The sequence below is a fragment of the Hemicordylus capensis genome, chromosome 3 (genome assembly GCF_027244095.1).
Source record: "Hemicordylus capensis ecotype Gifberg chromosome 3, rHemCap1.1.pri, whole genome shotgun sequence".
NCBI lineage: Eukaryota > Metazoa > Chordata > Lepidosauria > Squamata > Cordylidae > Hemicordylus > Hemicordylus capensis.
In genome coordinates, this window is record NC_069659.1 from 150,616,389 (window position 1) to 150,628,983 (window position 12,595).

The window sequence follows — 12,595 nt, forward strand, 5'->3', positions numbered from 1 at the left end:
TAAGAGCCCATGAGATGCATTCTATGGCTTTCTGGAAATGGTTGTTTCTTTAAGATCAGGGGGTATGAAGATGAGCCCAGCTGGCTAATTATTTTCACCCCACATGTGATTGATTGAGTTTTTTAGAGAGTATTTAACTCCAAGGTTTAGTTTGCTCATGAAGGATTATAGCATGTTTCTGCAGGCACTTTCGTGCTGCTCTTATAACAAGGCTTTTCCTCTAATAAGGTTGGTGTGGTTGCATTTGCATTATATATATGTCATGTTCTTTGCACTGTTGATGTTACATTTTAATGTTCATTGACGTATAGACATTAGGAACTTCTGATGAAGATGTATGTGAAACAGACTATCATCTTGCAGGGTTTCTCATCGTGTGGGTCCCCAGATGTTATTGGACTTCAACTCCCATAATCCCCAGCCCCAGTGGCCTTTGGTTGGGAATTATGGGAGTTGAAGTCCAATTACATCTGGGGACCCACACGTTGAGAATCCCTGATCTAGGGAGTCTGTCAAGTTTTTTAAGTTTCAAGTCTTCATTCAAGCTTCAAGATTCCAATGCAAAGTTTCTAGATCTTCCAAGGTCTATGCAGAGGGGATTACCTCTTCATGCTGGAGGATGGACTTTCAGCAAACTGGCACCAGCAGCTTTACATCAGTTTGTTAACATTACCAGTGTTTGTACTATTGTTCTTTTGGGAGTGCTTTTTTGCCACTGGGGAGTTTGTAAGAGTCTACATTGTTGTATTTTTTTGCTACTGATTTCTGGATGCCTTCAATTTGAGATTATACGTAGTATTTCTTTACTTTCCACTGTGCCTCTGCATTTTTGTACCTTGCCCATTCTACACGGGTTCATTTTATTTGTTTGTTCTTGTGCCCGTGTCCACGCCTTTTCTTGTTTGCATGCGAATGAAGGGCATGATATTTAAAGGTTTGTTTGGAGAAGGAAGTACAAATTCTGCAAACTGCTGGATTGCCTTGTTCTCCCAGGCATAATAGGCAGGCACTGTGGTGGTCAGTTGACAGAAGCCTGCCGCCACACTTCATACATAGTTTGAAAGTTTTCTTAACTTCCATTTGCCTCAATGTAACTGCAGGGTGGTCTTAACAAGTCCAATGTCCAAGATTCAAGGAGTGGTTGTAAGCCATTCTGAAGTCACCAAAAAACCCCCAACCCCAAAGTCTGCTATCCAAAGAGTAGTCTAACGACACGGACACGCCAAGTGCTTGGACTGAGGCACAGGCACCACTAAGCTAGCAAATCCATCTGCGAGGTCCCCGCAGAGGCGCAGTACCCACTGCTTATGAATGCCAACGGATCACAATCCAGATAGAGTTTTCACTTCTTTTGAAGCAGTCTTAATTACCACACTTTGTAGCAGTCAGTTGGGAGAGTAAAGGTAATGTGTGCTAGTACAGGATGCAATTAAAATTTTGAACATTAAGATCTACTATGATTTCCTTCACATTTAGTAGCCATCACTGAGTGCAATACTAGTAACACCCAGTTGCTCTTCCTACTGAAAACTAGTTCCTTAGAAATTCCCTTAGCCAAGTTCTGCTATACTTGTAGTCAGAATGATCACGTTTGGAAGATATCTTGAGGACACGTACCTGTGCAGAAAGGCCGATAGTTGTCCCCACCAAACTGTGCCATAACTCCAACACCATAGGCAGCTGCTTGCCTAACCTCTGGGCTGTTATCACATACTGACTGTAGCATTGGTCTCAAGAAGTACTCTGCATACTTGAATGAGGATGGGCTGCAGTGCTCTATGACATCATCAAAAATGCATAAACCCCACTGTCTGTCCGGCCATGGCCGATGTGGACACTGTAAGGGACATTTTCAAAATAGACAAAATTATATGCAGCTTTCCTTCCATTTTGTCCCCTGCCGCAAGCTCATTACGTCTAAGATAGCGATCATGCTGCATGAAGCACAATTTCTTGCATACTGAACATTATTTAGAATCCTGAACTGCTACATCTAGTCTTACTATTTAGCTTATATAGTGTAATTTTATATTGTTTATAACCAATATTTATATCTTGCCTCTCCAACAACGCAAAGCAGTTTACAACAATCCAGATAAGATATAATGGTTCACAAACAGTGCAACTTTCCATGCACATTGCAATGGAACATGTATACAATCACATAAATTGAACTGTCACTGGAAATAATGGCCACTTATTTCACAATTTTTGTTTTCACAAAGAGCGCATGCATGTTTCACAAACTGCACGAATGTGGGTTATATGCACTGCAATGGGTTATATGTGACCCAATGTAATACAACAGAAACCCAAAGAAGTTTAAGTGTCCAAAATACTTCATAAATCTATCCATATCTATTTCAAAGCCCAGGCTTGCAGTTCCCATCATAAAAGTGCCCAACGTTTAGATACATGCTGCACCACAGCAATGAGAGAAGTTGCACAAGCTTGCAGAGCTCCCCAGGGTTGTTCAACCTTCTTCAAGACACAATCAAGGTTGTTCAATGTGTTGTGCAACATGTCAACATCTTGCACGAGTGCAATAACTAGTCTGGGACAGACGTTCCTTTCTTTGTACAATGTCATGGCACTATAGCCTTGCACTAGCACAGCAGCATTACACTAGTGCATAGTCTGGATATAGGCTAGTGTAGTTCAACGTTAAAATGAACCAATCAGTTGGTTTGAAAAGATCTGATATATCAAGTCTCAATGAATATGCCAAAAATGGTCTCCTCGCTACTGCACGTAAGTTCATTATTATCAACGTTCATCTTTTACATCTCTAGAAAACATTTCTCTAAAGCCTACTAGTATTAAAGTTATTGTTAACAGAAAAAAAAATAGCTGCATTTAGTCAATCACCTGTTGACCACCTGGAAACCAGCTTAATTTTAACCAGAATTAATTTTCATATTAATTTGGTAACCAAGAATTATTTTACATAGAGGATTTCCCACCATCCAAGTGTTTACAATATTAAATATGGGGATTCTCGGTGTCACCCTAGGTCAGTCTGATAAAACTAGGATACTTACAATTAAGTTGACAATTTGTGGTAACAGCTGTTCAAACCATGGTAACACCTTTGCTTTGTAGCTGCTGAATATCGAGTGCAAAATATCCGACACTTTAGTGAGAATGTAGACATCACTATCATGCTGATCAAGAAGAAAGCAACAGAATCAGTAGAAATCTAATTTATTTTGTGTTTGTCTTTTCAGACTAAAACTAATTACAGTTTTTCAGGAAGTAGCAAGAGAGGAGAAAGAATGTTTTAGGCTTAAAGGTTACCATGTGTGCAATATGAGTCAATCAGTGTTAGTTATCTTTCTACTTCACCCCCAACAGACCATTCTCAGATACAGCAACATCTCTCTTAAAGCCCTCAACTCCTAATTAAGCTCATACAGCTCCTCCCTCCAACCAGTTATATGCTGTTTTATTGAAGACCAGCTTGGGATTTCATTTATTTTCTCATTTCCACTCCCTCCCCTGCTCCAAGTTGTTGTATTTTGACAAGTGCCCAGATCACCTCAGGATAAAATTCATTCTGAAGCATTCTGACCATCTGTATTATCATCCTGCCAAATGGATTTGAGCATCACCTTGGCAAACATCAAGTGCAGATATGTGATAAAATGGTCAGCTGTATCCACCCCTCTATCCAGTGGCTCTTTCAATTCCAAAGTGTGGCTGAGAGTAAAAGGAGGGGAACAAAATAAATCTATCATATTAATTTGTATATGTATTCTTCAATTGGCCAGGAGCTGAAGTTCAGTCACTGCTGCTACAGCAGTACTAATTAATGTAAAATATTAAGCTGAAGTTTGGTCACTTCTAAAATGCTATGGCATTAATCTCTATTGCTAATAAGACCAATTAAATAACCCCGAGCAAAAATAGATATCTACATCTGAACCAAATGATCTTGGTTTATTCTAATCAACTTCCTTAAAATAAACCAAGATCCAAATTCAACATTTGAAGATCGAATCATTTCAAGGAAGTTGGTTAGAATAACCCAAGACCAGTCAGTTCAACAAAGGATAAATGGACTACAGACTATTCCAAGTGTTTTGCTAAAACAATCTGATTACAGTATGAATTAAACCGCATTTCTGGCTTGCTACTGCAAAGATGGCCAATTATACAGTCACTATCTTGCAACAGAAACTACATATTTAACAAGAACTATGTGGTGCAAACTCTCAGCATCAGCATTGCTTTTGACAGACTACAAAGATTTTAAAGTTATACCAGTGAGAACACCCTTACCAGTGATTGCACCACCTACAGCACAAATGGTGCCTCCAACATGTATCAAGCCAATGTGCTACAGATTGTGCGAGTCATTTGTAGGACTGCAGGGTATTGTGTGTAATTCATTCATCAATTTGCACATAACCAAACCATGAGAAATAGTCTTACAGTAAGCCACTTTAGGCACTCTTGAGTGGAAGAGGTGGGATAACTGTCCCCTAAATAATTACAATGTAGATAAAATCTCAGTCTCAAATGCACTAAAGGAGGCTTAGTTCAAAGGATTTTGTATCTAATTACAGCTGCAAAGTCTGAGGTATGTAAAACTGACTGGATCACTGCAGGTCTGACAACTAAGTCCTGAAAATGCCAGCCATGCTCAAGTCCAGCACTTCATGAAAGCTAGTTTGAGGCATATCGCTGAATCTTCCACATCTCAAGGAACCAATGTAACTTAAGGCTGAATACACTTGTCATGGCTTATTATGGCTTGTTGCTTCAATCCTAGTGCAATTTAAATGGAAAGTTGATCATTCACTAGAAGTAATGAAACAGAACAAGCCATTCCAAAGAAAGAAACAAGACAGCTAGATTTTCTTTATCCTCACCAGTTTAACATTTAAAACAAATGAAAACATCACTAAGAGCTGAGTGTTCATATGAATTGTCCCTCTCAGCTATCAAACCACAAATGGGTTATAATCCTCAGGCCAGTAGGGGGCAGATTATACAACTCTTTTACACCCTTAAGTTGTAGATACAACTGCTTTTGCAAGCAGTGTTACTATATTGTGTGCTCTGGGAAACCTCCACCATGCTTGGGGCCTGAGGCCAAACTGATGAAATTGGTAAACAAGAGAACGGTGTAGCTGGGCAAGAAAAAACAGCACAAAGTTTTCTAGATTCTTTCAGGTGCCATACCACACCACAATTTTTTTTAAATTGTACCTTTTATACCCCGCTCTTCCTCCAAGGAGGCCAGAGCGGTGTACTACATACTTAGGTTTCTCCTCACAACAACCCTGTGAAGTAGGTTAGGCTGAGAGAGAGTGACTGGCCCAGAGTCATCCAGCAAGTATCATGGCTGAATGGGGATTTGAACTCGGGTCTCCCTAGCCCTAGTCCAGCACTCTAACCACTACACCACCATATTTTATACCATTTGATATGTACATCTCTAGTGGTGTACAGAATTTAACACAATATAAAACAGTAAAAACAGTTAACATTCCACAAAATAAAGTAAAAACAATATCATAAGAGAAAAACAAATTAAACAGTTAGAAATTAATTTCAGTTAAAAAGCCTGAGAAAACAGGCGTGTCCTGAGGGTCTTCCTAAAAGCAAACAGAGAAAGAGATGCTTTTGTTTCAATAGGGCAAATGAAAGGGACTTTGAAATATTACAAAGTCCCGGGGCAGCCACCACAGAGAAGGCCTGGTCCTGAGTTGCCACCAAACGAGCTGGCGCCAACTCCGGATGATCTTAATAGGCAACAGGCTTCATGAAAAAAGGCGGGGCTCTCTGGACCCAAGCCACTGGCAGCTTTATAACCAGCACTTTTTTGCTCAGAAACATATTGGCAGCCAGCACAGTTCTTTCAAAACTGGTGTTATATGATCCCTTCAAGTGGCAGAGACCATCCTGGCCACCGCATTCTGTACCAGTTGTAGTTTCCAAACTATGTACAAAGGCAGCCCCACATAGAGTGCATTACAATAGGTTTAAGGTCATTTATCTCCAGAAATGGGTGTAGCTGATGTATCAGCTGAAGCTGATGAAAAGCACTCCTGGCCACTGCCTCAACCTGAGAAACCAGAGAGAGTTTGGGATCCAGAAGCACTCCCAAACTACATAGCTGATCTTTCAGAGGGAGTGTAACCCCATCGAGACCAGGCAGACCTAAACCATATTTCGAGTCCTGACCCTCTCACAGTCAGTACCCCGTCTTATTTGGATTCAACTTCAGTTTGTTATCCCTTACTGCCTCCAGACAGGCATTTAGGGAAGTTATGACATTTCCTGATGAGGTTAATATGGAGAAATAGAACTGGGTGTCATCAGCATATTGATAACACCCTGAACCAAACTTCCTGGTGATCTCTCCCAGCAGTTTCCTGTAGATGTTAAAAAGCATTAAAGACAGTATGGAGCTTTGAGGAATTCCATACTTTAGGTCTCGCTTTGCAGAGCAGCAGTCTCCAAGTGATACCACCTGGAATTTACCAGAGAGATAAGAATGGAACCACAGTAAAACGGCGCCACCCAATCCCACCCTCTTCAGGCGATCCAAAAGGATCAGCAGAGTCACACTCCCTCTGTCGATTCCTAATTGGAGATAATCCATCAAGCCAATCAAGGCAGTCTCAACCCATCCAAAAGCCTATTTGAAATGGGTCTAAATAATCTGTATCATCCAAAACTACCTGGTTATACTTTTCTCAGGAAAGTAGGAGGCAGATCAATTTAACAAAAATCAAGGGAAGGCTTTTCCTGTGGAACCCTGCACATGATTTTTGGGGAAAGCAATAAGGCCTGATTCTGTATTTGTGCACTCAAAGAGGCTCCTGAAACAGCTGCTGAGGGGGAATGTCTGATTGGTGAGGGTTCTAATGGGGAGTTTTGTTTTATGACTCTCCAAGACCCCCACCCCCCATTTTGCCTAAATTCCATGTCTCATCTTTGGTCACCTCTGCTTTTATCTGGTGCAATCCTGGCTGCTGCCTAAGCCTTAACAGTCTAAATCTCAAGCCTTGGGTAAAAACTGAAGAAGCTGCCATTCAGGATTTTCTGGCTGTTTGTCAGCTGCCATAAAGATGGTCTTGCTGCGTCTAGAAGGTTGCAAAAAAGGATCTGGTGTTTAAGATACCATCTTCAATTAATTTTTGTAATATGATCTGCTTCCTACTGGCCTGAGAAAAGTATAACCCATTTTGTGGTGTGGGGTGTCATCTGAGAGAATCTGGAACACCTTGTGCTGTTTTTTTCTTGCACAGCTGACACCACTCATGTTTACCTATTTCAAACAGTTTGGCTTCAGGGCCACAACATGGTGGAAGCTTCCCAGAGTACATGATATAGAAAAGCAGTTGCATAAGTTTTTCAGTTATGCAGCATTTTCATACTGTTGTGTAACAGAATATTCTCAAACAGTTTCCTGCAACAATGAAAGACTAACTGAAAACTTACTTCATCTTGCAATGACTCTTCAACTTGCTCATCATAGTCTTCATCTTGCCTTTTTGCTGATTAAAAAAGTATAGTGTTAAAAAGTATATTGTTAATTATCACAGCTATTTCCTGAAATATTCAGACTTACTGCAAGAAGATAAAGTGGTAAAAAGGAGCAGAGAGGAATTAGTTGGTATACCAGCGTCAGGCAGGAGAATTGCTGTAAAAAGTAGAGGAACCTTATATGAGGAAGGTATTGTTTTGGAGTAGGAATAAATGGCAACTGGAAAACCAGGAGCTGTTTAGAGAAAGCTGTATCTAGCTTTTCCTGCAAAATACTGCTCTAGGCTAGTGAGGTGAGCATGGAGTTAATATGCATCTTTTTGGAAGCACTTTAGGACCCTTGGGTTTGCAGTTGGTGATAGGAATTCTTTATTATAGATGCTACAGCTCATCCTGCATATTATTTTATGAATTTTTATTCTGAAATATTGATTGAAAATAAGACTGCTAGTATTATAATACCTTTAGACCATGGCACAGCCACATCTGGTGTACTGGGTACAGCTTTGGTCACCATATCTTAAGAAGGATATTGTAGAAGTAGAAAAGGTGCCGAGGAGGGCAACCAAGATGATCAGAGGCCTAGAGCAACTTCCTTATGAGGCAAGGCTACATCTGGGGCTTTTTAGTTTAGAAAAAGGCTGACTAAGAGGAGATAGGATAGAGGTCTATAAAATTATGCATGATGTGGAGAGAGATACATTTTTCTCCCTCTCTCACAACACTAGAACCTGAGGTCATCATATGAATCCGACTGTCAGGAAATTTAGAACCGACAAAAGGAAGTACTTTTTCACACAGCACATAATAAAACTGTTGGAATTTTCTGTCATGGGATGTAGTGATGTCCTCCAGCCTGGATGGCTTTAAAAGGGATAAGTCTATCAATGGCTACTAGTCTTGATGGCTATAGATTATCTAGGCTCAGGGGCAGGATGCCTCTGAATACCAGACCCAGGGGAACAACATCAGAGGAAGGGCATACCTTCCTCTTGGTGGCAGGCTTCCCAGAGACACCTGGTGAGCCACTTTGTGGAACAGATGACCACTTTGTGGACTAGATGAGCCTTTGGCCTGATCCAGCAGGGCTGCTCTTGTGTTCCTATGAAATCCTTCATATTTTTAAATAGAGTGGCTGACATCCCATGCTAGGAATCATTAGGAAGGAGACTGAAAATAAAAATGCTAATATTATAATGCCATTATAAAAATCTATGGTGCGGCCACATCTGGAGTACTGTGTATAACTTGGTCACCCTATCTTAAGAAGAATACTGTAGAACTGGAAAAGGTGCAGAAGAGGGCAACCAAGATGATCAGGGGCCCAGAGCACCTTCCTTATGAGGCTAGGCTACATTATCTGGAGTTCTTTACCTTGGAAAAGAGTCGACTAAGGAAAGACATGATCAAGGTGTATAAAATTATGCATGAGTGTAGAGAGTGGACAGAGAAATATTTCTCAATATTTCTCCCCCTCAACACTAGAACCAGAGGTCACCCCATGAAACTGAAGGTTGGGGAATTTAGGACTGACAAGTGGAAGTACTTTTCCACAGAGTGCATAATTCATCTATGGAATTCTTTGCCATGGGACATGGTGATGGCCACCAGCTTGGATGGCTTTAAAAGAGGCTTAGGCAAATTCATGGACAGGTCTATCAATGGCTACTAGTCTGGTGCCCAGCCTCAGAGGCACAATGCCTTTCAATACCAGTTGCAGGGGAACAACAGCAGGAGAGAGGGCATGCACATACCTCTTGCCTGTGGGATCCCCAGAGGCATCTAGTGGGTCACTGTGTGAAACAAGATGCTGGACTAGATAGGCCTTGGGCCTGATCCAGCAGGGCTGTTCTTATGACATCCAGAGCAGCCTTATGGTAGCACAAAAGGAACATACGCTCATGCAGTGGAGAATTTCCTTAGCGATACTGGGCCAAGCAGCCTTGGGTGCACAGAAGTGGGGAGTGAATTTTGATGATTCACTCTGGCTCTGGGAGTGCCTGGCTCATCCAAAGAGGTGACCCTTGGGGCTGTGTGACCCTCAGGGATACATTCTTGGGTGAGCCAGGGCACACAATTTGCTCCCCGCTATTGTGCACCTGAGAATGTACAGCCCCATGGTAGTGGGGAAGCTCTCCTTTGTACCAATGCAACTTCCTTTCGTGCTACCAGAAGGCAGCTCTGGATGTCAGCCACTGTGTTCTGGCCAGCAACTTTTAGGCCAGCTCTTAAAAACTAGATCTTTACATGTGATGCTCTTAAATCAGGTAATGAGATAGGCCATGCCTGTCTCTCCTCCCTTCAGAGCAAGACAGTCAGGTAGCTCTGCTGTGGCAATTGGAGAAGGGTGGGGACAGTTAGCTGGGACCTGGGGAGCTGGATGATACCTCCTCAGATTCTGCCTGTCTTTTCCACTCAGAGCAAGATGGTTCACAGTGGCTCTGTGATGGCAGGTTGGGGAGGGAGAGGGAAGAGTTATTTTTGAGATGTATATATGTTTGACATTAGAGATAAATTAATTTACCTTGTCTTAACTCTTGATTCTTAAAGTGCTCTTCAAGTTTTCCTTTCAATATTCCTCCAAGTTCTTCAAAGTGTTCATTGTTAAGGCATCCATCTCCCATTACTTCAATACACTAATGAATAAAATTTATAGTCAGCTTGAATATTAATGAAGTTGTTCAAACAGCTACAAGAAAAGTTATATGAGCTGCACAACTACATTCACTTGAGTAAATTATACCACATTATTTACTGTACAAATATGCACAGCAGTGGTAACCTGCATCAGTAGCTAATATGTGAGAGCTGAACAATCTTCCCTCCAATGGTGTTGCCTCTATTGAGCCGGGGGTGGACAAAGACAAAAGCCCTGGGCCACAGGTCTCCAGGGGCTGCCTGATGGCCCCTCCTGGTCCCCTTAGCCCTCTATTGCAAGGAAGACAAATTGGACATTAATTATCAGAAAACTAAAATCTTGGCCTTTTCCAATAGGGGAGGGAAAGAAAGAAAGAAAGAAAATGAAGGATTGACAATCATTATATAGAGCAAGTAAAATGTTTTAAGTATTTGGGGGTAATATTTCAGGATTCTGGGAGGAAGACTACCCAAATTAGATATGCTGCTGCTCAGACAGAGAAGTGTGCCAGCAACTCTCAGCTTCCACAGGTGGCAAGGAGGGATGTTCATTCTAGGGATGTGCCTGAAGTTGCTTTGGCGCCGGTGGGAGTAGTTCTTTAAGGGTGTGAGAGGGTGCACTTACCCCTCCCGCCGCATTTCCCCTACCGGCGCTCCGTTCTTTTCAAGCCCCTTAGGAGGGCAGCATTCCTCCCTGCCGCCTCATTGTCCTCATCGGCCGGAAGGAGCGATCGCTCAGATGTTATATGGGACACAGCTGGGACCCTATGTTAACTATTCCCTCCTGGAGTGGGTACAAGCTAGATTCTTAAAAACATTATTTCTGACCCCCAAATGTATTTTGAATGCCACTCAGACTGGAAGCAGGTTTTATCTCCATAGAGGACAGAGCTTGGTATCTAATACTAATAAACTGGGCAAGAATCAACTTAATGCCTCTGGTCTCCTTCCCTTATTATTGTGTAGGCACTGCTCAAGTTGGTGTGTTAGGAAACTCTGTACCTACCGTCTTTCGCCTGAGGCAATCCTCTCTGTGGGATTGGTCAGGGACAAAGAACTTATTAAATGAAGGATCTGGGATATTGAGTTTCAGAATGACCTGTTGAGGACATCTAGGTCATTCTACCTGCTCAGTGGTGGGATGCGAACTCACCCAGCAGATTATCTATACCTCCTCACCTTTCCTAAACATAGATTGGCCTTCTCAAGGGCCTGTATGAATGCTCTCCCCCCGGAACTACTGGCTGGCAGATATAGCAGAATTCCAACTGAGCAGAGATATTGCCCCTGTAACTCTGAGGAGATTGAGTCAGTTGCACATGTGCTCCTGCGGTGTGTCTTTTATATAAGTCTTAGGCGAAGGTTAATTGACCTGTTTTACATGATCCAGTGAATTCTACGTAAAATGTTTAACAGATGCGAATCCATCTATCATACACACAGTTGTGAAATTCTGTTCTGCAATACATATTCGATGAGCTCTGCGCGCTAATGGTTAGATCCAGTGTACAGATATGTTATCAATATGGCTATGGTTAAATTTTACATTTGTTTTAGATGTTTTGATATTGGTCCAAGACCGTAATAAAGACTGACTGATTGAGGCAGGCTGACTCAAATCTTGCCCCAGGTCTGCTTCACAACATCAATACGCTTCCTAATGAGTTTGTGGCAATGGCAAGATTCGAACGGGGGAAGATTCACAACTCAGTCTCTTAGCTACTATACTACATTGGTAGAATGCTTCTCACCAATAAGAATAAATCAAATTTGAAATTTCCACTGAAATAATTTCATTAGAAGTTTGATAACCATGATCAAATTATAGTGAATGCATTAGCAGCTTTCTGACTAAAAAGAGCTGCCGATTAAAGTAATCTTAAGCTGCAATCCTATGCATCCTTATTGGGGAGAAAGTCCCACTGAGCACAGCTGGACTTACTCTCAAGTAAATATGTATCAGATTGTGCTGTTTATACAGTTGTATGAGTATAGTCAGTCACATTTTTAAAACCATGCTGCCCTTATTTTAAGAGGTAAATCTGTTGCTCAGGAACCATCTTAGAAATAACATCCCCTTGTGAGAGAAATAAGAGAAAATTTTTATATACTGCCAAAAACAAGCATCTCATGGCAGTGTCTTCTAAGATATCTCCCCTTTGAAGGAAAAAAAAAGGAATGGTGACCGCTAAAAGGCTTTGGGATGCTGACAAAACAGGTTGCTTACCTGTAACTTATGATCTGGATGTGATCCGTTGTATTCATAAGAACTGGGTTTCTGCGCCTGCGCAGGGACCTCCCGGGCTGACTAGCTAGCTCCTCTTTGCGCCCCGCCCGTCTGCACGTACCTTGCAGCTTCCGTTAGAATCGACGGTTGGGGCGCCTCTCCTTCAGATTTCTCGCAGACCGCCATATAAATGACGATCCGCACACCAGCATCCACTAGTCCAGGCATTCT

General features: G+C 41.8%; 1 protein-coding gene across 2 annotated transcripts in view; it reads right to left on the bottom strand.

Annotated features, from left to right (window-relative positions):
• IPO5 (importin 5) overlaps positions 1–12,595 on the bottom strand; it is a 111,835-nt gene that overhangs the window by 25,734 nt on the left and 73,506 nt on the right. For both annotated transcript variants that reach the window (XM_053306531.1, XM_053306533.1), the window contains exons 20-23: positions 10,025–10,136; positions 7,456–7,511; positions 3,042–3,164; positions 1,618–1,837 (exon numbers count right to left, since the gene is read on the bottom strand). In XM_053306531.1, the coding sequence (XP_053162506.1) occupies positions 1,618–1,837; positions 3,042–3,164; positions 7,456–7,511; positions 10,025–10,136 (511 nt within the window). The remainder of the gene's footprint in view (positions 1–1,617; positions 1,838–3,041; positions 3,165–7,455; positions 7,512–10,024; positions 10,137–12,595) is intronic.